Source organism: Carlito syrichta, unplaced genomic scaffold (assembly GCF_000164805.1).
Source record: "Carlito syrichta isolate Samal-C Ts95f unplaced genomic scaffold, Tarsius_syrichta-2.0.1 Scaffold67786, whole genome shotgun sequence".
NCBI classification, from domain to species: domain Eukaryota; kingdom Metazoa; phylum Chordata; class Mammalia; order Primates; family Tarsiidae; genus Carlito; species Carlito syrichta.
The window spans coordinates 155,093-181,682 of record NW_007011882.1 but is presented as its reverse complement, the minus strand read 5'-3'; the positions used below and the strand labels follow the sequence as shown (position 1 = coordinate 181,682).

Below are 26,590 nucleotides of genomic sequence, written 5' to 3'. Positions count from 1 at the left end.
GTTCATCAAGATACGCATGCACCTACCCCACGTGTTTCTTGGATATGCACATGGCAGCATAGAGTTGCCTCGTAATTCCAGGACCCTTCCTTGTAATTTCACCCAAATCTATTCCTTCAATGTGTAAACCAGAATTAAAATGTTAAGCCCTCCAACCGATTGAATGGAACCCCTCTGGGCCAAGGGAAACCTGGAAAACTAAATCCCAGGCCATGAGGGAAAGAAGGTTGGACATGCCTCATTATATCCCCTCCCTGGTGGAGTTTGGGCATGACTGACCAGCATTCACACTAAAATAGAGGTCATGAAACTGTGACAGTAAGATGCCAAATCCCAACTTGACTCTGCTATAGCAACACATGACAGATAGCAGGTCTGAAAGGAAATAAAGATATCTTGCCCCCAAAATATTTCTTTGACCTATTTTGAAATAGCCCTACAAAGCCGTCTTTTTGGGGAAAAATTTGCATCTGTAGAGAATCTCCACTCACACAACCAGATCTTTCCCCTTCCAGGCCTTCTCAGATCCAGGAATGATTAACTGAGAGTCTGAATTAAAGTCTGAATAAGACATTTGCCACCTAGTCTCTCTGGGCTGCCATCTATGAGCCTTCATCTACATAAGAATCTTGGCCTCCACAACCCTCTTATCTTAATTCAGACATTCCTTTCTCTAGATTTTAGGTCTTTAGACAATAGCTTAATTCTCTCAACCATCAATTAAAGGATCCCTAAAATCTACTTTTGGCTGGCAAGCTCCCCCTTGAGATGTCCTACCAGGTTAAGACAATGTACACCTCACATGTACTGATTTATGTCCTTGCATGTAAACTTGTCTTCCTGAAATGTATAAAACTGAATTGTTACTCAACCACCTTGGGCACACGTTCTCAGGACCTTTTGGGTACCCCAGGCCATGGTCACTCATATTTGGCTCAGAATAAACCTCTTCAAATATGTTATAGAGTTTGGCCTTTCCTCAAAAAACTTCAGGTTCAGCAGTCAGCCCTCCTTGCCGTCTAACACACCAACTGCCTCTTGTGACTGGAACATCAGCCCAAGGTCAAGTGCAGGACACTCACTGTCCTTTGGCGTCTTTCACGTCCACCACTTCTGGGTTGTCCGCAATTTCTAGCAAAAGTCGCAAACACAGCGTGTGGCCATTAATTACTGGAAAAGAATATAAAAACAGGCTTTTAACAGAACAAAACCACACATATCCCCCCAAGGTGAAATTTACTTTGACTTCAAATCAGTGGCTTTCAGTTGTTGCCAACAGACCCCCTCAGTGTCCAGCTCTTGAGGTATCTGGGCACAGGGTATCCCAGTATCCTGTCATCCCTCTTCCTATCAGGCACTGTGGACCCCACCTTCCTTTCTGCTCCTGTGAAGGAGTCTTTCTTGAACTTGATGTCCTTTCTTATCCTCCTGCCCGGGGCTGATCCCCTCCCCCACTGTCGTTGTTCCTCTAGGAGAGCCTTCAAATTCTGTATTATCCTCCTGCCTCTACTCCCCCCTCCAGCTCACTAAAAAGCAGGAAGAAGGGGGAGGGGAAAGGAGTGAAGGAAGAGGAAGGGAGGAGGACTAGGGTGAGGGAAAAGGAGGGGGAAGGGATGAAAGAGAAGGGAGGAGAGAGGGAGAAAGGAAAGAGAGGAGACACAGAGAGGAAGGATAGGGGAAGGGGGAAGGAAGGAGAGAAGAGGGAAGAGGAGGGAAGGAAGAGAGGGGAGAGCAAGGGAGGGAAGGGAGGGAGAGGAGAACAGGGAGGGGGAGGGAGGGAAGGGAGGAGGGAGAGAAGAGAGGAGTGAGGGAAGGGACAAGGAAGGAAGGAGAGGACAGGAAGGAGGACGGGGGAAGGAGGGGGAGAGGAAAGGGAGGAGGAAAGGGAGGAGGAAGAGGGAGGTAGGGAAGGGAGGAATAAACCTCTTCAAATATGCTATAGGGAGGAGTGGACAGGGAGGAGGAGGGAAGGAAGGGAGAATGAGGAGGCAGGGAAGGAAGGAAGGAGAGGACAGGGAAGAAGGGAAGGGAGGGGAGGACAGGGAGGAGGAGGGAGGGAAGGGAGGAGAGGAGGAAGGAGGGGAGAGAGAGGAAGGGAAGGGGTGGATGGACAGGGAGGGGGAGGAGGAGGGAGGAAAGGGAAGAGGGAGGGAAGGGAGGAGAGGCCTGGGAGGAAGAGGGAGAAGGTAAGGGAGGAGGGGACAGGGAGGAAGGGAAGGGAAGGGAGGACAGGTCACTCTCCTTCAGGGTCCTTTGCCTCCTGAGGTGCATATACCAGCCCTTGTGCAGGTGATTCTCATGGTGAAAGTCAGGTTCAAGCCTGTGAGGGCCATCCAGTCCCTCTTTTCCCACTCACTGGTGATCTCTTGCCACCATCTGGAGACTTGTGGACGGGTCCTGGGGCTGAAGGACAGACACCTGTCCTGGCATCCCTCAATGAGCCTGTGGCTTCTCTGCCTTCCTGGGCCTTCCTGGCCTGCCCCAACACAGGGTGGGCCTCGACCAGCCAGTGGGGGCACAGTGCACCTGGGAGGATGATTCTCCTGGGAGGTTGTGTCTCTCTGTTCCTTAGGAGGGGGAACAAGCCCTGGGGTGAGTCCCTCACCCAGCTTGTTGGAGGAGACCAAAGCCTGATGACATGTGGCTCCCCCTTGGGATGGGATGCGTGCACATAGAGTCACCACCCCATGCATGATCCGCTCTGCTCTCTGAACAAGGACACTGCATGGGCCATATACAGGTGTGGGGAGGGGATAGTGGCCACTAGAGGCTAGAGGGCTCTTCCAGGAGCTGTAGCTTACGGTCCTCACTGCTTGCCAATCAAACACACTTTCAAAGACAATCAATACATGTATGAGCTACAGGACAATGCACGTTTCTAGACTGCTTGTGTAGCCTGTTCTCAGGAACTTTCTCTTGTGGGTCTCAGGAGGAAGACTGGGTTGGGGTACAGGTGATGTATTTCTGCTTCTGTTATTCTGGGTTTTGCTCTAAAAATGATACTACATTTGTTACCACCAGTGAGAGATGTGGGATGTTTGATATGTGCCTAAGGCAGTGATGAGCTGGAGACCATGGAAGATGACTGGGAAGGAAAAAATTATGTATCTGGGTGGGTTCTCTTCTGCATCAAGTTGGTATTCTTTAAATAGTCATGATCATAATGGTGCACATGATATTTGATTTTTGACTAAACATGAGAAGAAAAAACCCTACCCAATCTCCCAGAGCTCCACCTGCATGCTGGATACAGAACAGTCTCCACAGCTGTGCTGTTTATATTTATAGTCAGCTTTCTGAACTGGGCTCACGGTCCATGGCTGTGTGGATCCCCCTTCCACCTAGTGTGACACACAATGTCCCGCAGGTGTCCCCCACACTGTGTCTCTGCCCATGGCCTTCCACAGAAAGAGGGTGCAGCTCTGGCTGAGCCCACCTGGTCCAGCTAGGTCTGGATGAGCCCTGCCTCCTGCCTGAGTGACAGCCATGGCTCAGGCCTTGGGCTAAAGCTGTCACTGAAACTATCTGTGCTAAGCTTCACATACTTATCCTGGCTCCTGCTCCCTGAAGTCGTCCAAGGGCTTAAAACAAAAAGAACTGGCCCCTCTAGCAAGCTGGAAAGATTCTGGGAGGCAGATCCTCTACACACAGTCTGAGGCTTCTGTGCAGCAGACATCTGGTGGGTGACCCTCCAGTGACAGCCTGTGTCTTTTCAATGAATGACAAGAAAATCCAAGCTGAGTGCGTTTCCTGACCACAAGGGGGCTCCTTGGACCACAACCTCCACCCCAGTGGCAAGTGTGTGACAATGACTACTGTCCATCGTTAACCTGTGTGCAACGGCAGATTTCCACAATCAAAACAGACCCTTTGTAACATCAGGAATGAGGTGGTAACAAAATAGGATGCTTGCCTTATTAAGTCAACTAATCCTTGTAATTTTATATAATACCAATAATGTCTAGGGAGTAAAAGAAATAAGAATTTATAATTCTGGTTTAACACAGTGGCCCACACCTGTAAATCCCAGTACTTCGGGAGGCCGAGTTGAAAGGACCACTTGAGGTCAGGAACTCATAACCAGCCTGTGCAAGATAGCGAGAACTCATCTCTACAAAAAAATAAAAAGTCAGGCACGGTGTTATATGCCGGTAGTCCCAGCTACTCGGGAGGTTGAGGTGGGAGGATCATTTGCGCCAAAGAGGTTGAGGCTGCAGTGAGCTATGATTGTACCACTGCATTCCAGCCTGGGCAATAGAATGAGACCCTGTCTAAAAAAATAAATAAATAAATAATTGATAGTTCAACTGCACCAACCATTACTGACCTCAAGGCTAAAGTTTTTCCAGTGACAATTATTTCCAGCAGTCAGGTTTTTTTCAGTCTCTGTATTGTTTTTCCTCAATGTCTTAGAAGTTCAGGGACACAGATGCAAATAGTTCTATAAGGTCTATCATTCTAAGAAAATTTTCCCAAGTAACTAGGATCATAGTCTTTGGAACACCTATCTCCACCTCTTTGCTTCCTCAGTACACCCATTTCACCATGTAAGTTGGTTACTTCTCTTTATAAGACAAGATCTACTGATCAAAGGCTGATCTCACTGGATTCCCTAAGCCCAAAGGTATGTGTATGTTAGCTGAGTTCCACATGACCATTAAATCTGCGTGTACATCTAGAGGTGTCCTGTCACAGTTTTCCAAGTACATGGGAGAAATATCCCAGAAAGAGCAAATTCCTTACTTTCTGATTCATATATGTACATTTTAGGAGTTGTTATTTCTATATCTGATGCACCAAGAATGAGAACAAAAGCTAGGAGTCATCACACAGGCCAGAAGAACGATGCACTGAGCAAACTACTATCTGAACTCCTTCTGTGAAACAGCCCTAAAATACCATTAACTTTATGCCTTAACATGTCGTTTGACTTTGATGCATTTTGCTCCAACTTATTCTGAAGACTGCGTCACACCTTGCCCTTGTTCAAAACATTTGTGGTGGTTTTTGGCCAAAGATTCTTTCAAGAGGGCCAGAGGCTGCCTGGCTGGAAGACACTAGTTGTCTCCAGGGCAACCCCAAGCCAAATGTATTTTGGAAGTGTGCAGGCACATCTGATGTGGAAAGAAGAAGGATATTTTAAAAATGAGATAAAAGAAGATACTTCCATCCCTTTATCCAAATGTATATGCAGGTCGCAAAATGGGAGAAGCCAGACTACCACGAAACCCACCTGAGGCATGCAGTGGGGTTCTCTTGGTGACACTGTCTTTCACTAGGATGGACGCACCCTGGTTGAGAAGCGCCTCCACGCACTCTGTGTGTCCCTTGAAGGCAGCCAGGTCCAGGGCTGTGCGGCCCTTCTCATCCCTAATGTCCAGGTCCACCAGCGACTGCAGCAACACCTCCAGGGCTTGGTGGTGCCCATTGTAAGCCTGCAAAGAAGACAGTTGTGACAGTGGTGACAACCCTTAAATCCAGGACAGCCACGTGAGACTACACAGAGACCCCTCCATGGGCACAGCAGAAGGCGCCTGGAAGAACTGTTGGAATACAGGGAGACAGGAGAGTTAAACCCCACATGCCACGGGAACTGCTCATGCCCTTGCCCTTTGGTCACAGAATCTGCTCCGAAAGCACTAAGGGCATTCACGTATTCTTATATTTATGTCTACCCATTTAATAATCTACTACAGACTGATAGCTGAATGAACTGACACATTCTTATATCTAAACATATCAACATTGTCAGAGATTTTTCAGGAGTCTTTTCTGTTAAAAAACCTGGAGAAAACAGGTTTTTTGTTTTTTGGTTTTTTTTTTAGTTGGAATCTCACTCTGTCACCCAGACTGGAGTGCAGTGGCTGCTCCCAGCCACCACAGCCTTGACCTGCTGGGTTCAGGTGATCCTTTCACCTCAGCCTTCCAAGTAGCTGGAACTACAGGCGCGCACTACCATACCCAGCTAATTTTTGATTTATTGTAGAGATGATGTCTCGCCAAGTTGCCCAGGTGGCTCTCGAACCTGCGGGCTCAGGCAATCCACTCACCTCAGCCTCCCCAAGAGAGGGATTACATCAAAGAGAGGGATTACATCCAAAATACATTTGGCTTGGGGTTGCCCTGGAGACAACTAGTGTCTTCCAGCCAGGCAGCCTCTGGCCTTCTTGAAAGAATCTTTGGCCAAAAACCACCACAAATGTTTTGAACAAGGGCAAGGTGTGACGCTGAGCCACCGACCCCGGCTAGAAAAGAGGTTTTTAAACATAGAGTTCAGCAGAGGCATTCGCCTTTCTGTCATGGTCTATCACTGTACTAGTTTCTGTGTGAGTTTAGATGAATTTATTAATCTCACATAGTATGTCTCTCCTCATTTCTAAAATGAAAGTTACAAAAGCTGCCTCCTAGAGTTGCTGTGAAGATCAAAGGAGATAAAATCACTCAGGATTCACATAATGGAGTTGTTGTCTCTCTTTCTCCTGGATTTCTGTCATGATTATTATGAAAATGGGGAAACAATTCTGGAGTTATATTCCATGTGGCAACACCAAGTTCAGGCCTTCCTTGAGGTCCTATGCTATGTCAAGGTTAAGAGGGGTTCCACCATTAAATCGCAAAGCTAGAAGTCTGAAAGATAATTCTTATGGAATCTATAAAATGTATTAACACCCACACAGGCAAAATAAAAATGGGGTGACTGGGGGAGAAATGGATGGGGAAGGGATGTAAGAAAAGAAGTAGAGAGGAGGAGCCTATCCCTGGTGTCTTCAGCAGCTGAAGTCCCCTCTCATGTCACCCGCACTTTTTATTTTTCAGCTGCAACTAACACTAAAGGCACAATTTGTTTGAAAAAAGGCTCAACACAAAGGACTAATTTCTCTAATATACAAAGAACTCTTAGAAACCATTTTAAAAACTAGGAATATATGCAAAAGGCATGAAAAGCCAGTTCACAGAAAAAGAGATCTAAAAGGTCAATAATCATACAAAAAATGTGAATTTTTAAAGTCCTATTTTTCAACTACCAGATTGGTAATGACTAAGCAATTTCATCTTGCCTAGTGTTAGTAGGGACACTGAACACCACAGTCTTAGGGTCTGTTGGTGGGAGTATAGATTGATGTGACATTTCTGGAAGGTGTATAGCAAAATATATCAAACTGTTTACAAAGAGAAACTAATTTGCAAATGGTACATATAGCATGACTTTGTTTATATAAAAAGCAAATATATCCATATCTGTATCTATATATACTTCTATATTCATAGAAAATTTTTAGAAGTATACAAAAGAAACTATTAATGGTAGATTCCTCTAGAACTGGGAAGTAGAGTAATAGGCAAATTGTCTTTTTTGTTGTTGTTAATTCTGTTGCCCAGGCTGGGGTGAAGTGACGTGACCCTAACTCACTATAGCCTCAGTCTTCTAGGTTGAAGAGATTCTCCTGCCTCACTCTCCCAAGTAGCTGAGACCACAGGTTCAAGCCACAGTGCTTGGCTAATTTTTCTATGTTTTGTAAAGACGGGGTCTTGCTATGTTGCTCAGGCTGGTCTTGAATCTCCTGTCAAGAGATCCTCCTACCTCAACCTCCCAAAGTGCTGGGATTACAGGTGTGAACCACCATGCCCAGCCTCACCTTATTTTTTAAAAAACAGTTTTAATGTTTTTTTTCCTGAGCATATGTTAAGAACAACAGCAACAAAAACTAGATTTAAAAGGATCCATAGTCCATAGGAATTAAGAGTAAGGATTGATTTTTTAAAAACACAAAAATCTTTCTCATTATTTTTGTGAATGATTAGGTGACATATTAAACCTATGTATTATATATAAAACAGGTAGTATAACTTATGCTTAAAAGTGCCAATTCTACACCACAGTCCAACTTCTCCCTGGACTTCCAGTGTTGTATACCCAACTGCCTGGTGAGATTCCCACCTGCACATTTAAGAGGTGTCTGCAGCAGACATTTCCCTCTCAAACCGGCTCCATCCGCGACCTTCCCTGTCTCAGGAAATAGCAGCTCTGTTTCTCTAGTTACTCGGGCCCCAGACCTTGGCGTCCTCTCTGTTTCCCCCCACTTTAGCCAGGCAACAGCCCTGAACAAGGCTCAAGGACAACAGCCCTCACACCTGGCCATGCTCCACGTGTGTCTGCTGAGAAGAAGGGCCACCTGGGCTACCTCTCATAGAGTAGTAGCCAGGCTATCGGACATCAGAAACCTCTGTTGCAACCCACGTGGGGTGCTGTGATGAGTAGCTGCCCTCAAAGTCATGCCCAAGGCATCACCACCTCGATGCTTGCTTTAAAACACTCCCAGAATCAACCCAATTCCACTGTCCCACCATCCTAATTTGCCAGGATTCCAGCATCACATCCTTTCCTGTCCTTGCCCCTGTGATCTATGACTGACACAGCCACCAGGTGAAATCCTCTAAACCCTGGTCTGATAATGTCACTCCCTGTTTAAGACTAGCCGATGATGTCTTCCATGGCTGATGCCCAAACCTAGACATGCCATGGCCAGTCAGGTGACGGGATCACGTTAAGCATGCACCCTCACTCTGCCCCAGCCATACCCGCATCTCTCCCAAGCCACTGTGCCTGACTTCCTATTCCCTATCTCTGGGAAGATCCGTAGCTCCTTGGTTCTTCTGTTCAATCATCACCTTCCCAGAGTAACCTCTGTAAAAAGGCTCTATCCTCACCTCACACGTGTTTCCAGACACTATTACCCACCTATGGCTTTCTTTTGTCTCCCTAGCACTTGCCACTGCCCCGTACTCTCATGTGTCTACTGAAGCGTGTGTTATCTGTGATACTCTCACTTGTCTACTGATGTGTGTGTAATCTGTGGTACTCTCATGTGTTTACTGACATGTGTTGTTGTTTGTGGTACTCTGATGTTTACTGAAGCATGTGTCATCCATGATACTCACATGTCTACTGACATGTGTGCCGTTCGTGGTACTCTCATGTGTCTAATGATGTGTGCATCGCTGTGACGAAGAGGCTGGATGAAGGCTGCTCTTGCTATTCCCTAGAGTCATGCCCTGCATGTAATAGACACTCAACAATTATTGGATGAGCAAATGAATGAATATAATAACTGTAATTGTATTTGTTAGTATTCATGATAGAAATATACTTTTAAATAGCCATTATTTCTAAAGAGCTTTCTAGGTGCTGGGCACTATTCTGGGTACTTCAGTATTGCCTTTAATTATTCAAGCTTCCTTTTTTATAGACAAAAAAGACTAAATAAGCAGTGTTAATTAGCCTGTCTGGGATCACTCAGCTAATAAGTGACAAAGTTAGGATTTTGGGCCCAGAATCTGTGACCACTGAAACCCATGCTTTTAGGCACCAACTTACAATTTTCTCCAGTAATTCCATTTAATTGACTTTCAAACCAAATACTTTTTTCTCTATGTGGAATAGAGACAAAATAGTGGATCACAGAGTTGAATAACAGAGACTGAATTAGAAACCTGAACTTTCCTGTAGAAGGCTCAACACAGAGGAGTGGTGACTGTCAGAAGCAGGAAATTGTGCTTCCAGGACTAGCTTGGACATACCTCTCACTTTCCACACTCACTGCCTTTCAAAGACAGGAAAATACATTTCTTTCTTTCTTTTTGAGTTGGAGTCTCACTCTGTCACCCAGGCTGGAGTGCAGTGGCATGCTCATGGCCACCCCAGCATTGATCTGCTGGGCTCAGGTGATCCTTCTGCCTCAGCCTTCCAAGTAGGCGGAACTGCAGGCACACGCTACTATGCCCGGCTAATCTTTTGATTTATTGTAGAGATGAGGTCTTGCCAAGTTGCCCAGGCTGTTCTCAAACCCATGGGCTCAGGCAATCCCCTCACCTCAGCCTCCCAAAATGCTGGGATTACAGGCTTGAGCCACTGCGCCCACCCGAAAATACACCTCTAAACAATCTCCTGGTAAATATGGCTACCTATCTGACTGATACTTGCTGTGCTGACCACACCATGTGGGACAGCACCTCTGCCTTCCAACCCAAGCTCTGAAGCAACAGCCAACCTTCACTAAGGACCTGCCCCGTGTCTAGCCATGTTGTGAACACACCACCTTGCTTAATCCCCATAATTCATGCTTTGGAGGCTCCTGTCATTCCCATTTAGTGATGATTACACGGATGGGCAGAGAGGCTACCCCATGGCCATGCAGCCTTCCTTGACAGAGCTGGCATCTACAGTGGACCAGGCAGTCCCAAGCCCAAGCTGTGAGCTTTCCAGAGCAAGTATGGAAAGGGGGCGACATTGCTGTCGCATGTGTTTCCCTGAGATTTTATCATAGGAAATTTCAAATGGGTGCAAAGGAGAGAGACCAGGACGCAAATTCCCACATGCCTTTTGAGCTGTTTCTACCGTTATCAACCAAGGCCTCGGTGAGCCTAAGCCCATCCTAGTGCAGTGCCCACCGCATCAGGGTGTACACCAGGGTGTGCACTAGTCTAAGTATTTCATGCTGGCTTGAGTCCAGCTTGAACGTTGACATCACTAGGGGAGAGTTAGAGAGGCTTAGTATTAAAATAAAATAGAGTGAACCCTGCTGCAAATAGGAAGGCTGCGGAATTCCACCCAACCTCCCCTATGGCAGGCACTCAAAGGCAGAATGGTGGCAGGGCCAAACTTACCTACAGAATCCCCCTTATTCATGCCTGTAGTCTGGCTTGCAGCTACTCAATTTTACTATGCAGAGAGAAAAGCCTTCCCTGGAAATACCAATCACAATTTCTGAATTGTCTTAAGAAATACCTTTTTAAAAACCTCATTAGGTAACAAATATTTTAAACATGATTCATTTCTCTAAACCCTTTAGATAGGAGCTAAGGACAAGAAGGGAGCAGAATTGGGAACTCAACAGAATCCAAGAGAACAATGGGTCCATCTGAAAACCTTGACAGCTGGAGCCATTCATTTGTATAACACTGTTGCTCAATTTAATTTTTCAAGAGGATGAAATGCTTATGAAACTCCCTAGGCTGATAGCCCTGGAGACTCAAATCACTCAGCCAGGAAATAGTAACTCAGAGCAGGGGAGTCAAGGCCAGGGGCACTGGTTCCATCTCGCTGCCAGGACATGTCCACTGAGAAATGATACACCTCAGGCTGGATCAAGTTGATTACCACAGAGTCCCGGGAGAGAGTGACGGGACCATATATGGGGCTCTACAAGTGAATAACTTCTTTAAAAAGTGTCAGTATTTAGAATGAAGGAACAAAATGATTTGAGAAGGCAACTACACAGCCACCCTGGTCAAAGCCATCGCCTCCTACTGGGTTTTGCCCAGTTTCTGAGCCTGCTCCCTGCAATTTAAATTCAACTCAGAAACTAAAGGGGTCCTTTTAAAGCAAAAGTCATCTCATAGCATCTGTTTCCACAAAACCCTTGAGCAGTTTCTTGTTTTGCTTGGAATAAAAGTCCCTCCAAGGTCTGTCATGGCCCCCACTCCTGCTCCCCACACAGCAGACCTCACCCCAGCCACAGCACCCTCCACGTTACTCTGTGGACATGCCATGTGAGCACTCACCCCCAGGACTGCACACTCTGCCCGGAACACTCTCCTTCAGATAGCAACATGCCTGGCTCTCAGGTCTCTGCCAAAATGTGAGAGCCTGTGCCATGTGAAGTACTGCCGTCTGCCCACTCAGCACCCTTAATACCCTTACTCGGCTCATTTGCTCTGGAGCACTTGGAGTGCTTCCTGCCAGCCATCACACAAGATCTTTCCTTGCCTGTTGTCTCTCCTAGACTGGAACCTCTGCAAGGACAGGGGATGGGTTTTGTTCACTGCAACATCCCCCACCTCCTGGAATAGTGCTTGGCACATTCACAGTCAGCACATGTTGAGTGGAAGAATGACATTCCTAATGATGTTGCGGGTGATGTCAAATGACGTTAATGATGATGTCCTGGTGTCAATGATGAAGTCATATGACATTAATGACCATGATGATGGAGCCAGGTGACTGTACACCATTTTCATCATGTTACACAGATGATTCATGCCACCTCCACGTGCCCCATGATGAGGCACTGCTATTTTCATATCACAAGTGGGTAACTGAGATACAAGAGGTTAGGTACTTGGGCTAATATCACACAAGAAACAAATAAATTAGTAACTTGGAAAGGACTTCTGGGATAGCTAACTAGCTCATTCCCTTTAATGTATATGGATGGGAAGCATGCCCAGAAGAGTCACTACCAGTCAGCAGCTGGAACACCCCTCTGTGCATCTCTCCCAGGTCCACAGCCCAACTCTTTCCAGGATATCACCACCTGTTTTTGTAAGACCAGAATCCTACAGAGTTTAGCAGAGTGCACAGTGAGCATCTAATAAGTTTTTTAAAAAGAACGAGAGATGACAGATTTTGAAAGCCAAGGAACCGTTCTCCGATGAGCAGCAGGTGTGGCAATGCAGTGAACCCACTTTCTGAGGGCATGAAGTTCTGTCTGAGCAAACCCCCCAACTGGACTCTCAGGGCAGCTGCTCCATTGCAAGTATTCAGCTATGGGGATGTTCCAGCAGCAGGTAGCTGGCAGGGATTCCAGCCAGCAACCTTCAGAGCAATCTTGCATGAGAGCCAATGGGGTGAAGCTACACACACAAAAACACTCCACTGTCCACCACCCTCCTCATGCCAAGTCCATCTCTGTGAACATCGAGGCACATGTCAGACCGACTTTCCTGGACTCAAAATGTGTGTGTGGTGGGGCAGTGGGGAGAGGGGTGTCAGAGTAAGTGAGTGGGGTCAGCACGTGTGCAGGGAGACTCCTCCCAAGCCTCGGATGGTTGGCCTGTCCTCTGGCCTTGCTGGAACACCTCGGCATGCTATAAATAACACTCCTCCCTTCTTGCCAAAATCTCCACTGTTTGTCAGAATGACACTAATTTGTGTGTATGTGTGTGTGGTGTTCAGGGAGAGGTGGTGACCACAGTTACACAGAGTCCCACCCCCTCATGCTTCCCAGGACTTGCCCTGGGTTTTGCTCAGCAAAGAAGCAGACAAACACCATCTTTGTGGCCATGCACTGAGTGTTCCCAATGCAGAAGCACCTGGAGCAGGTGAGTACCTTGGGCACATGGGCACTTCAGGCAGGAGAGCACCTTGGGCAGGTGAGCACCTCAGATAGGTAAGAACCTCGGCAGGTGAGAACCTCAGGTGAGAACCTCAGGCAGTTAAGAACTTCGGGCAGGTGAGAACCTCAGACAGGTGAGAACCTCGAGCAAGTTAGCTGGCTGTTTCAGGGTGGGGTGCCTGTGGTCAGGTTCCTAGGGGGCAGCTGCTGATGACCAGGGTTTAGCGGGACACATCGGAGGCAGAGTGGCGGGTGCATGGCCCACCTTGGGCACTCCCTGAGGAGTTGGGAGCAGCACTCTCAACTATTGCATTTCCCTTCAATTACCTGGATGTGGAGAGGCAGCTTTGCTGGTGGTAAACTAGCTCTTCTTCTCCTCCCTCCAACCCCCAGATCTCACCCACAACGAGGGTCAGAGCCTGAGGCTTCCTGGACACCCTAACTTCAAGCCCAGGCAGAGTGAGCTCAGCTGCAGGTCTGCATGTGCCCATCTGGCCCTCACAAGCTTGTGCTTAGAAATCCTGACAGTCGGCCGAGGTGAGAGGACTGCCTGAGCCCATGGGCTTGAGACCAGCCTGGGCAACTTGACGAGACCTTGTCTCTACAATAAATCAAAAAATTAGCTGGGCATGGTAGTGCATGCCTGTAGTTCTGGCTACTTGGAAGGCCGAGGCAGAAGGATAACCTAAGCCCTGCGGCTTGATGCTGGGATGGCCGGGAGCATGTCACTGCGCTCCAGCCTGGGTGATGGGGTGAGACTCCAACTCACAAAAAAAAAAAAATCCTGACAGTCTGTAACTGTGACTTTTCAAATATGCCCTGTGAATATCTGTAGTTTAACACTTGTATTGTTATCTAGAATCAATTATCTTACAGTAAAAGCGTTTCTTTGAATTTTAAGAACTGAAAATGTAAAACAATAATATCAAAAGTGCACTGTGGTAAGGCATTATGTGCATTACCTCTTTTCTTTGCCCTCATTATACAGATGGAAAAACTAAGGCTTATGTGTCAAAGGCCACCAGCAGGTGGAGCTGGGACTGGAAGGCAAGACCATCTCTCTGCAGCCTGTGCCTTTAGCTCTGTATCTCTTTCAGGATCACTAATGGCCATGTCACTACACCTGCATCTTCGGAGCCACTTTCGGGGTCACTGAAGGCCATGCCACTACACCTGTGTCTCAGAAGCCACTCCCAGGATCACTGATAACCATACCACTATGACTGCGTCTCAGGAGTCACTCTCAGGATCTTATGCCTGTATTTCAGGAGTCACTCTCAGTCACTCCCATGTCACTATGTTTGTGTCTGAGCAGCAGCCTGGCTAGAACCTCCTCGGTTCTTTCTGCACTGGGTGACTCCATTCTGGCATCTCACTTACGGCTAAATGCAGCGGGCTCTTGGTAGCACCAGAATCGGATTCCTCGAAACCACTGTTGGTCCTTTCCAAGAGCTGTGGAGACACAAAGAAAACAGAAGCTCACAAGTCAATTTTGCAAAAGGAGTCCCACTTTTTTTATATGAATGTTGGCATATGTGAGAAAGGAGACTTCGGAAACTTGAGAAATCATACAGCTTGTCAGCAATGTAAAACTCTGATCGAGCACATCTAAACAAAGATGCTTATGAAACAGTTAAACTTCCAGAGAGGGGTTGTCCAACCTTCTGGCTTCCCTGGGCCACAATGAGTAATCTTTTGGCTTTCCTGGGTCACATCAAGTAAAGGGGAATTGTCTTTGGCAGCAGATAAATGATATAGTTAGTGGATATACATAATAAGACTTCTTTTATTTTTAACATTTTTAATGATAAGGTTTAGAAAGTGAGAATAATATAAAACTAGTGGGAAATTTGACCTTGTTTTTGTAAAATGAATCTATCAATGTCTGGTTCAATGGAAGTGGTTGCAATTCTTAGGGAGTTCTCAAGGTGCTCATCAGAAAAGTTTGTTCGAATTAAAAACAGTTTGCTCACAAATGTATGTGCTGCCAAAAAGCAATGTCATGAATAAGGTCTGATTGTGAACTTCAATAATGGAACCATACATGGAGGTCACGAAGAAAATAAATGCTAAAAAAACACATGATCTTAAAAGATTCTGCGGGGCATCATTACTAGCTGTCCCGAGCTGCATGCAGCCTGCAGGCCACCAGATGGACATACGTGTTCTAGCCCATCCTGCATTCCCTTCTCCTTGGAAAGCTTGTCCACCTCGAGGAACAAGAAAGTCAGGCACTTCATATCCATTTTCACCAGCAAATGGGCAATAAGGAAAACATGACAATATCCAGTATTTACTCTATTACCAAACACACATTTCCTGGAGACAGTGTTGAGAAAGACAAGCAAGACTCCTGCCCTCAGAAGCTTACACTTTAGAAAAAGAAAGCAGGGACAGATACAGCATACACCACAGAATACCTGGAAATGGCATGTGTAACATGAGTAGAACAGTGTGACATGGAATGGCTGAGGGGCCACTTGACAGTAGATGGTCAGAGAGACTCTCCAGGAGATGGCATTTACAGTAAGTCCTAAACAAGGAGAATTAACCCAGCTAAGGTGAGAGAGGAGAGCGTTTGGGAAGAAGAAACAGTTACTGAAACACTTCCAACCAGGACAAGCACAGGGAGTATGAGAGACAGAAGGCCTGTGGACCAGGTGTGGTATCAGTGAGGATGGCAGGAAAGTAGCACTGTCATGAACTCTTGGTGGAAAAACACATTGTTAAGGCCTTTCTGGTTCCCTCGCAACAGACTCAAAGGGAAAAAAAAAACAAAAATAATTTTTTTCCAGTCAATTTATGCATATTTTTGAAACTAGGAATTAATTTCCAGTGAAAAATTAGACAAGTACATGTGAGGCATGTGTACAGGCAGTTATTCACTCAATAAATATTTAACGAATGATTACCATGTGCTCAGATACCCTTCCATGCCCTGATGATTCAACAATAAACAAAGTCTTAAAAATTCATCTTTGGGCAATCCCCTCGGGTCCCCTCCTGCTCCGGTAGCTTTTCTGTCCTCTCAATAAATCCTACTTTCTCAACTTAAAAAAAAAATTAATCTTCCCGGAGGAGCCTATGATAAAAGAAAGAAGGGACATGGTTTATTGGAAAGTGCCGTGTGCCGTGGAGAAAGATGAAGCCGAGAGGGGGCTTCGATGGGTGCAAGGGGAGGCTAGTGTGTGACTTTGAACATGGTGAATGGGAAAGCCTCCTGAGCAGGCAAGGACATCTGGGACAAAAGTGTTCCAGCAGGGCCCTCACCTGCCCCAGACCCTTGGGGTGGGTAGGCTGAAGAGTCCCAGGCAGGCTGGAGCCAGGTGAGCAAGGACGACACTGGATGTGTGGAGTCTGAGGTGTTCACAGATCATCTACATACATTTTGTACCAGACAGCTGTGGGATACACTGGGCCAGGGCGTTTAAAGCCATGAAGTGGGCAAGGGAATAAAGTAAGCGAAGACAAGCTGGGGTTCCAGGACTCATACCTGGGCACCCATGGGCTCATGGCAGCCTTGACCTCCTGGGCTCAAGAGATCTTCCTGCTTCAGCCTCACAAGTAGTTGGGACTAAGGGCATTTGCCAACACTGGGTAATCAGAAAAACACTAGATAAATTTAATAGAATGGTATCCATAGATCCTTGGATAGGTCCAGAATTCCCTTCTAGTCGATACTTGTGCAACTAATATTGTGATATTGGGATTCTTTAGTAGATCCAATAGTGGTGTAAAAATTACCATCTAAAAGCATGCAATTTCAAATTTGCAAATAATACAATGCAAGTAATTTATTGGAAGTATGAGACATTTTGTGTTTGTTTCTTATTAGTGTGAGAATAGCATTTGGACTTTACACAATCTAGGATATGTTAGCATAATGAGAGCAGACTTAATTTTAACTTCAAAGCAGATACCTTTAAAAAAAATCTCTTTTACATACTTGAAATAAAAGTAGACTTCACTGCTTGATAACCTGAAAATAGCTGGTCTTTGCTTTGTTTTGTAACATTATCACCTGCAAGACTTCCTGGAATTGACCAATCCCAAATCCTGTCCTCCAGTGAACTTTTAATCAAAGGAACACAGAATCATTTCCCCCACTATCATAAACATGATGAACAGGGACAAGCAGACAATATGCTGTTTACAAACACAAACTAGGCATATTCTCAGAAGACTATCATGGAATCAGATTTCCCACACATACACTTGATCATTCTGAGAGCAGGATGTACTTCACTTCATTCATTCACCACCTCCTTGCCCAGTGACATCTGTGTGCAGGACCCTGGGGTGGGCACCAGAATTCAACTGTGCAGTAAGCAGATGTGGTTCCCGACCTCACAGAACATGGAGGTCAGCAGGGAACCCCAGAAGGAAGCAGGCAAGGGAAACTGAGGTGGAGTGGGGATGGAGGAGTGTAACATGCTCCAGGGACACCAAGGGGTGCCTGGCAGAGACTTGGAGCCAGACAAGACTCCTCTGCAAAGTAACGTCTATTCTGGGACCTGGACAGTGGAGTCAACCAGGCCAAGAGAAAAGGAAGAATGCTCCAGGCCAAAGGAAGAGCATGTGAGAACAGGGAGTCCCACAGGCCTGAGAACTGTCAAGAAGCTCAGTAAACTGGAACAGTGTGCGGGTGAGGAAGGGCTGAGGGCCACGAGACCAACAACATAAAAGGAGGCAGAGCAGGTGCAGGTGACTATGTGATGACTGATCAGCTATCAGCAGCTATCAACAGCTGTCAAGTAGGACACAATTGGCAGGAGCACAACCCTGATCAGACTCTTGATCTTATGAAATTGAGGCTTGCTGCAGTGAGGAAAATGAACTCAGAGGGGCCAGATGGGAGTCAGCTCTGGAAGCGGGGAAGTCAGGATAGTCGAGGAAGTCAACCAGGGGACTGCTCAACTGAAATGAGTCAGTCAGTGGGAACTGAGGGTGGCCTGAACTGCAGAGGAGGTGATGGGAATGGAAGGAGGTGCGTGTGCTTGAACTCCACTCACTCACTCCTTCCTTCATTCATTCAATAAAAATTTACTCGGCACTGTGGTTACAACTCTAATATAGTCCCTACCGCATGAAGCTTATAGTCTGGAAGGTGTAATGAACACAACTCATGGACTGATCACCGGAGGAAGGGGAAAGAGGAGAAGCCAGGATGACCCTGAGCTTTCCAGCTCTGGTAATGGTGGATGGTGATGCTGTCTTTAAGGAACAAAGAGAAGAAACAAGATAGGGACTAGAAGATGCATTGAGTTTTGGGTTGAAGTGCCCTGGGCCATTCAAAGGGGTGTCTGCTGAATGGCTGGTCAGAAGGTGTGAGGCTTGGAAGAGAGGTCTGTGTTAGAGTTATGGATCTGGGAGCCATCAGCAGTGGCTGATACATAAAGCCCCACTGTGGATGAGACCACTTGGGGGGAATGTACATGGGAGAGGGGAAAGAGCCTGGGACATAGCCCTTGGGAACCCCAAAATGGAAGGGTTTAGAAGAGAAAGAGAGTCTGCAGAGGTGACTAAGGAGTAGACAGAGAGGCAGAAGGAACACCAGGAGGGTGAATGATGATTGTAGGTGGTGGCAATGATGATGAAGGTGGTGGTGGTGAAGATAATAATGATGAAGATTCTCACTGATAGAAGTGAAAGTTATGAAGCATCGACTAAGACCCAAGTTCTCTCCCGAGAGCCTTGCAGGGATCACTCAGCCAGTGCTCAAGCAATCCATCAGGTAGTGTGCTCAGGTTGATCCAGCCTACAGGAGACACGGCAGGGAAGTGAACCCAGGTCTAACCTAACCCATGAACTCTTTACCCTATACAACAACACCTTCCAGCTTTCACAAACAGCATCAGGGATGGGGGCAGGAAACAGAGGGAGTTAGGTTTTAAAAGTTTTGGGGTCTGTTTATGCCTCTGACTTCAACAATTTCCTGCAATCTTTGGGAGTTTTCTCTTCGTTTCCCAAGGAGTCGTCAGGACCCATCTTAGTTATACCGAAATCACAGAAGATGCTCATTGGAGCCTAGCTCCTCTAAGCATTTCCCTTCCTTTGTGATCCTTCGTTGGCTAGGAGGACAATGTGGAAAAGTGGGGAGAAAAGCAATTTGAAAGCCATTTAAAACTGGCATTTACCATCAGAACTAACTTTTCTTTTGAATTTAAGATTCGGTCTTAAACATATTGAATCCAAGGGATGAGGCAGATACTTGGTACTGCTTAGTGCTCGATTCTGCATGAATGTCTCAGGGGAGGCAGCTGGGGACAGAGAAAGTCTGAGAGTTCATGCCATGACTCATCATACAAACTTGCAATCCAGCGTAGGGTCTGTGATATTATAGGAAAATAACATTGCTCCACAGAGATCAACCTCAACCTGCTTTGTCAAAATCCAGGCACAGAACGGCTCTTTAGAAACACAGTTCTAACTGAGAATCATGCTGAAGAGGCACCATCACAAAAAACAATGGGTTCTGCACTGCAGCATATTGTTACAAACCAGAGAATACAATGCAATGTCTCATATCAAACAAGTTGGTTATAACCTTTGCCTAAGAATACTTCCAGTTAATGTGTCCTCAGCCTTATCATCAACATTTACACAATCCATGTTTTCACAGGCTGAACTACACTCATGAATCCAGTGTACATGTCGCGGTAGACATCTGTCAACATGATACAATTTGCACTCATTCCAAGGACTGGCTTGGCCCTTGCCTTAAAAATCTATAACGTGACTGCCATCATAAAGTCTTTGTCTGGACCTCTTGATCTTATCCTTTATCATCACCCAAATCCCCCAGCTGCTTCTTTTCTCAGTCAACTGGTCATTTGCGAAGCTTCTCTGGAAGTTTCAGCACTGCCTGACCCTACTTCCTACCCTACTCTCCTTCAGCCACCATACATCTGCCAGGACCTTCTCTGGGTGAAAAAATACAGATGATCTGGGATTACAGCCACTTCCAACTACCAATGAGAAGTGAAGAGGGGTACCTAAAGGGTAGACAGAAGACCAAGCCTGCTTTTCAACTGCCTCATTTGTAACCCATGAGCTCTCTGTTCATGTGGGAAAGGGGCTGGGATGCTGACAGATTGTTCTGGCCTGAGAATATAATTGTATTTGAGATTACAACAACTCACAGGACATTTTCTGAATCTGGGGACATTTCTGTAGCATTGGAGGGCTCACACAAAGAGTACCACAATGGCTTGAGTTTAAAAGCAGCAAAGGCAACAGAAGGCTAAGTTTAAGCCTCTTCTGCCAAGTGAATCTGTGATGAGAAAACCAAAAACAAATATGAACTTCATGGTCAGTTAACCGACTGCTGAGTTAACACAACAGTAATCTTGTCATTCAAATTTGTGAGGACTGGAAATCCAAGCTTTACAAAGAGGATAGATTATGACTGGCTATGTGAAAACATGGCAAGGAAACTTCAGGAGTCCCAGGAGGCCCTGAGCTACTCTGGGCCAGTTTTAACATGTGCCGTTTCAGAAAACAGAAAGTAAGAAGGTTCGGACTGTGACAGAGAAGAGTGGGGGTCTGAGATAAACTTCTCTTCTGTGCTTCCTGGTTAGACTCCAACCACATGTGAGTTTCCACAAATTAGGAGGGAGGAGGGAGTGAGAAAACCAACCAGAAAATACCAACAGGGACCATGTAAAGGAGGTGCTCTGAGAGGAAGCTGGAATGGATTTCCTCCTTTCAGCAGAAAAGACTGGAGCTTCAAGTCTGTGGAGGCAGGGGTGGAGGCAGGCCAAGGCCCCAGAAGTTGGCATCTCTGTCAGAAATTCTATGTCACATTCCACTCACATGTGCTTAGCAAGGAAAAGTGACTCAGGCCACTTTGTGGCCCCTTCTGAGTCAGCTCTGCAGCCAGGCAGGTCCTGCTACGACCTGACCCTGGCCTGGGCCAGAAGTAGGGCCTGGGTCAGCAGAAGCTCTAGACCACCTGACCTGGGTCAATAGCCCCCATTCAGAGGTTCCCAGGGGCTGGGTTAGGACTTGGAAGAGCGCACAGGTCTTCCAGCCTCAGAAGTGATGGTGTGCACCAGGCCACACTGGATGCTGGTGGACCCCAGGCCCTTCTGCACTACCACAAGTCATTTCAGGCTCAGCCCCCAGTAAACTACCCTCTTATGGCCACACACCAGTCACAGCAGTGACTGTTTTGTGTGATTCTGCTCGCATCTCCTCATGACTATCAGGAGAAACTATGTTGCCTGAAATTGATATTAGCAACAATCACTGGAAACATAGTGGTTTCTAGAAATGAATGAATCCAATCTAATTTAATTTCTGTTTTCCTGGACCTATTCCATAAGTAAGGAACCATTAGCTGTCTACACTCATGGGAGTCAAGGTCTATGCAACTTTAAAAAGTGTAACACACATCAAGGAGGGCACCACTGGGGGTTTGGCTGAATTAAGCTTCTGTATTTTCTGGGGAGCTGACTTCATTGACTCTGCTTATCTCCTCTCTCCAATGTGTGCTCAGTTCAAGAGATTTTCCTGCCAATTAAAAGGCAGAAGAACCTGAAGTATGTGCGAGGAAAGGCTAATGAAATTCACTGTGAATAAAGCCAGGCACAAGATGCAGAGTACACAATGCTCAGAACTACCTCACGGGAGCTTAAAGATGTCTACACACTCTAACCTTGTAAACCTGCCTCAGAGACTTCATCCCAAGAAAGTTTTCAGCCCAAAGCCAATTAATAGTGAAATAGTACAAACGACCTAAATGGTAGATGAACAGCTATGACATAGTTGATCCAATAATTGTATATTATTTAGCCATTAAAAATGTTCACCAAGAGTTTTTTAGAGCATTGGGAAAGGATTACAACATAGTATTTTATGGAAAAAAAAATCAGTGTACAAAATCACATATTCAATATTACTTCATATATGTAAAACATCAAATACATGGAGAAGAAACCTTGAAGGGAATACACCAGAAGATTTATCATGATTCAGGCTGGTGGGACTATGGGCATTTTGGTTTCTTGTTTCTGCTTTTCTACATATTCTAAACTTTCTACAACAAATAAGCACTCCTCTAAAAGAGAATAAGGTAAATTTCTATTTAAAACTGAGGTGATTGAAACAGATTATTTCCATGGTCCCTTTGGCTATATTCTTTATCACATCCAATAAAAAGTTAAGAGGTCAATGTTTTATGACGAGTATATTTTTATTAAAGCAATAATTCCATTCCGGACAGTGTCACTATTGGTTGAGTGCATTACTTCACGGTCATTAAATTGCAAATTCCTCAGGGGCAGGGATTACCCATACCATATAGCAGGCTTTCGATAAATGTTTATTGAATTGACTTCAGTCTGGTAAGTGAATGAGAGAGCATTAGTGAAGCTAATTGTAGGGAGATGAAACATTTGCTTGCTTGGACACTGCAGAATTACCAATGATATTGCTGGCTAGCCTGTAATTTGGATGGATTTTTCCATTATAAAAACAATGTGAGCAATGTGGTCATTGCTACAAAACTAGGGGTTGGTGTTGGGGAGTGGGGTGAACAGGCAGAGTTCAGAGGATTTTTCAGGGAGAGAAAATACACTGTCTGACACCCTAACAGTGGATACACATCATCACACATCTGTCCAACCCATAGAACGTACAAGATCAAAAGCAGACCCTGAGGTGACTACAGCCTTTGGCAATCATGAGGTATTCCTGCAGGCCCCGTCAGCTGTGGTGAACGCACCCTCTGGCAGGGGATGCTGACAGTGGGGAAGGCGGTGCCTGGGTGGGGGCAGGGACCACATGGGCACTCTGTCTCTTCTGCTCAGTTTTGCTATGAACCTAAAAGTGCTTGTAAGAGTCTTATAAAAACAAAGCACCAACCAACCGATGAATCAGTAAAACAAACAAACATACAAACACACCTGACCTTTCACAGAACATGGTCTTGCAACTAAAATTCCTTTCCACAACACGATGTCAGTGTGTAAGTCACAAGGCGATGGTATGGCTGTAAGCCACAGGCGATGGTATAATTCATTGTGGGCTGAACCTCTGGCCTCCCAAATTTCAGGATCATAAGAAGTAAAAAGATGAATCAAGTTACATTTTTATGTGATTGATGATAGGTCAATACTATGAAAAAGATGAGATACCAGTAAGAAAATTTCAGATACATTTTCTGTTTGTAAATACCTAAACCAGTCCAGAAAAAGCCAGATGATATGTTTTGAAATGACAAGACAGTATGATTCTTTTCCTCTTGCCATGGGCATTCCAGGTGAGGGATAGTATTAAGGTGAACTCTTAAGAAATAAAGTCCCTATCATTAGAGACAAGGCACCATGGTTACTAAAAACACAAGGAGTGATGCAGGGCTGGAAGAAGCAGAAAGTGCTTACAGCGGAGGTAACTTGAAAGCATTGCCAAGAACTGCTGCAGAAACCATCTCAAATGTGAAAAAAGTCATCTAAGTGTTTCCTTATTATTTTGGCGGTCCCACTGCAGCTTAGGGTTTAAATGGTTTAATTAGTGGGAATATTCCCAAATTCAATTTTTCCCAAACAAAAATAAAAATATAAAATTGTTACATCTGGTTTAAACAGAATTAGAAGGCAGAATTCACCTTGATAAATAAATATTTTCTCTGGTGCCACAGTTTCCTGTAACTGAATTTGGCTTCATCTCTTGTATAGTGGTAAACCAGAACAGGGAAGGAGTCTGTCTTGGAGACAGGACAGAAAAGACATATAGCTGGAGATGGTGCCAGACAAAGTCTCTGAGGGAACAGGCTACAGCCACCAGCAAATTCAAGAAGCACCAACTTCAGACACAAAGTGAGTGTCTTAGACATACCCTTTGCATGTTTGCTCGGGGTAGGATTATGAGTGCTGCCAGTTTTTTTGGATCTGGCAATTGGTGACAAGGAAACTTACAGTACCACAAAACATGTTGGCTATTCCCTTGATCCTCATGGGAAGTGGGTTAGCCTAGACCACATCTATCTTACTCCTGAATTCTGCAGTGTTTCAAAGGTTAAGTCACCCTTCTGTATCAGCACCAGTTCAACATATTGCCTTCTACCAGTGGAAAAGGCACCTGATTTTCTTTTACTCTCTTTTTCTCTTTCGATTCCTGCATCACGTGTGTGGTGGTGATGGTGGATGTGTCTATGTGAAGGATCAGGGGAAAAGAAGACAAAAGCAAAAGGTCTGTGTTAATCAATCTTTAGCACACTTGGGTGTGGAGGACAAAGTAACTGCATCTTGGATGCTAATCTACCCTGTTGACCTCTGATTAACCCCGGTTCTCGGAAGGCCTCTAAGATTTCTCTATTGTTCCTCATATAAGAACAGGTACTTACCATAAATCCTACTCTTAGGTAAGGCAACCTTGATGCTACTGTACTTCAGTTGCCTTCAGTTGCCTTATATATTCTTCTGGGTCACATCCTTCTGAATAACCCCTTGGTCTGGGGGGTGATGGCACCGGGATCTATCATTTTGTCTTGCCGCCACATGAGACACAGACATGGCTTCTGCTTGTAAGTCCCTATTAAATGTTTCTTTCTAAGAAACTGGACTTTTCAGCTTTTTTTTTTGGTCAGTCTCTCAGCTTCCTCAGACTTTAGGGGTAGTTTACATAGACTGGCCCACTGTGAAATGGCAGGTGATATGAGTTTAGGATGTAAAAGCTTAAGGGAGTAAATATCAAGAGGCACTGGATAAGTTACCTACTGTTAAGAAAAGCAACCCCAAACTCACAAATAGGGCAAAGAGAATAATTCCATGTTCTTTCAAAAGCATAACTTAACAGGCCCACCCAACGATTATTTCACTTAGCATAATAGTAATTAAGTGTAATTTCTCTATGAGGTTATATGTTAACTCGTAGATTTGTTTCCAGCAGCGATATGAGTTTTTCCATCAGATAGAAAAATAAAACAAAAAGCCCCAGCACCTACAGCTTATTGCCCTCTAAAACATAAACTAGTTTTACATTCAACCTAGCAGTCTTAGTCTTCTGCTACTGTCCTAAAGAGCCCTCACACACTCTGCTCCTCCCGTTCTCTTTAGAGAAACTTCAGCATCTTACTGGTTACTCATTACTTAATGAGATTTAACAAAACTCTTTAACACACGTTCCTCTTACTCTTTGTATGAGAGCCATGCTTTTAACTTTTGAAAAGTACACTTGGACACCACCTTGAGTGCTAATCCTAACACAGGCCCTCAAGTCTCACTATCCTTGGAAATGCCTAGAAAGGCCTCCTCCCCTCAATTCTGTCCCACAATTAACTCTTTTCATGAAGACACTGAGAGAACTGAAGAAGGTGTTTTTCTTTCCTTCCAAAGGAACTTGTTGGACAAGAGGCAGAGCAGACAGAGCTAAACTGTCCCAAGATTAGAAAACCAATCCCACTGGATTTCCAATGAACTCTTCTTAGGCTCTGAGAGTCAGGAATCATGGGCTCCCCTCAGCTCTTCAAGGGTCACTTTGACCAGAAGATCATGGCAATGAAATGACCAGGAATTTTTCTTTTTCTTTTTTTTTTCATAATCAATATTTTTTATTATGGTTTTGTGGGGTACAGTTAAGGGTTAGGTGTACAATTACATTTCATTCAGGCACCCTGTTGATAAGAGGTGTTTCCTCATCCCCTGACAGATATTTGCTACGTTAATCTCATCTCTCTCCCCCCTCATAGTTTCCCAGTACCATCAGTCATTTTCTTATAGTATTACATTGTATGTTCAAGGTCCATTATATGAGTGAGAACATGTGATACTCTGATCTTTGTTTCTGTGAGAGGTCACCCAGTATTATAGACTCTAGTTCCATCCAGGTTGCCACGAAATTCATAATTTTATTCTTTTTTATGGCTGTGTAGTATTCCATCATGTATATGTACCACATTTTTTTAAATACAGTCCTCTTTTGATGGGCAGCATGGTTGTTTCCAGGTTCTTGCTATTGTGAAAAACGCTGCGATAAATATACGTGTACAGGTATCTTTTTTATAGAGTGATTTGAGTTCTTCAGAGTATATTCCCAGTAGGGGGATTGCGGGGTCATATGGGAGGTTGATATTTAGAGCTTTTAGGAATCGCCACACTGCTTTCCACAGAGGTTGCACTAGTTTACACTCCCACCAATGGTGTAGAAGTGTTCCCTTTTCACCACACCCTCTCCAGCAGCTGTTATTTTTTGAGTTGTTGATGATTGCCATTCTGACTGGAGTTGGGTGGTATCTCAGTGTGGTTTTGATTTGCCTCTCACTGATGATTAGTGAGGTTGAACATTTCTTCATGTGTTTGTTGGCTGCTTGGATGTCCTCTTTTGTGAAGTGTCTGTTCTTATCTTTTGCCCTTTTTATAATGGAGTTGTTTGTTTGTTTCTTTTCAGCATGTTTTAGTTCCTTGTAGATCCAGGATGTTAAGCCTTTGTCAGACCTGGTGTTGGCAAATACTTTTTCCCAGTCTGTAGGCTGG

The 26,590-nt window shown here is 45.1% G+C and overlaps 1 protein-coding gene across 1 annotated transcript in view; it reads right to left on the bottom strand.

Moving 5' to 3' along the window:
• Nucleotides 1–26,590, bottom strand: part of LOC103253731 (serine/threonine-protein phosphatase 6 regulatory ankyrin repeat subunit B) — a 179,137-nt gene that overhangs the window by 16,103 nt on the left and 136,444 nt on the right. Inside the window, exons 17-20 of the mRNA XM_021709359.1 lie at nucleotides 15,278–15,413; nucleotides 14,496–14,567; nucleotides 5,234–5,435; nucleotides 1,083–1,170 (exon numbers count right to left, since the gene is read on the bottom strand). Of these exons, the coding sequence (XP_021565034.1) occupies nucleotides 1,083–1,170; nucleotides 5,234–5,435; nucleotides 14,496–14,567; nucleotides 15,278–15,413 (498 nt within the window). The remainder of the gene's footprint in view (nucleotides 1–1,082; nucleotides 1,171–5,233; nucleotides 5,436–14,495; nucleotides 14,568–15,277; nucleotides 15,414–26,590) is intronic.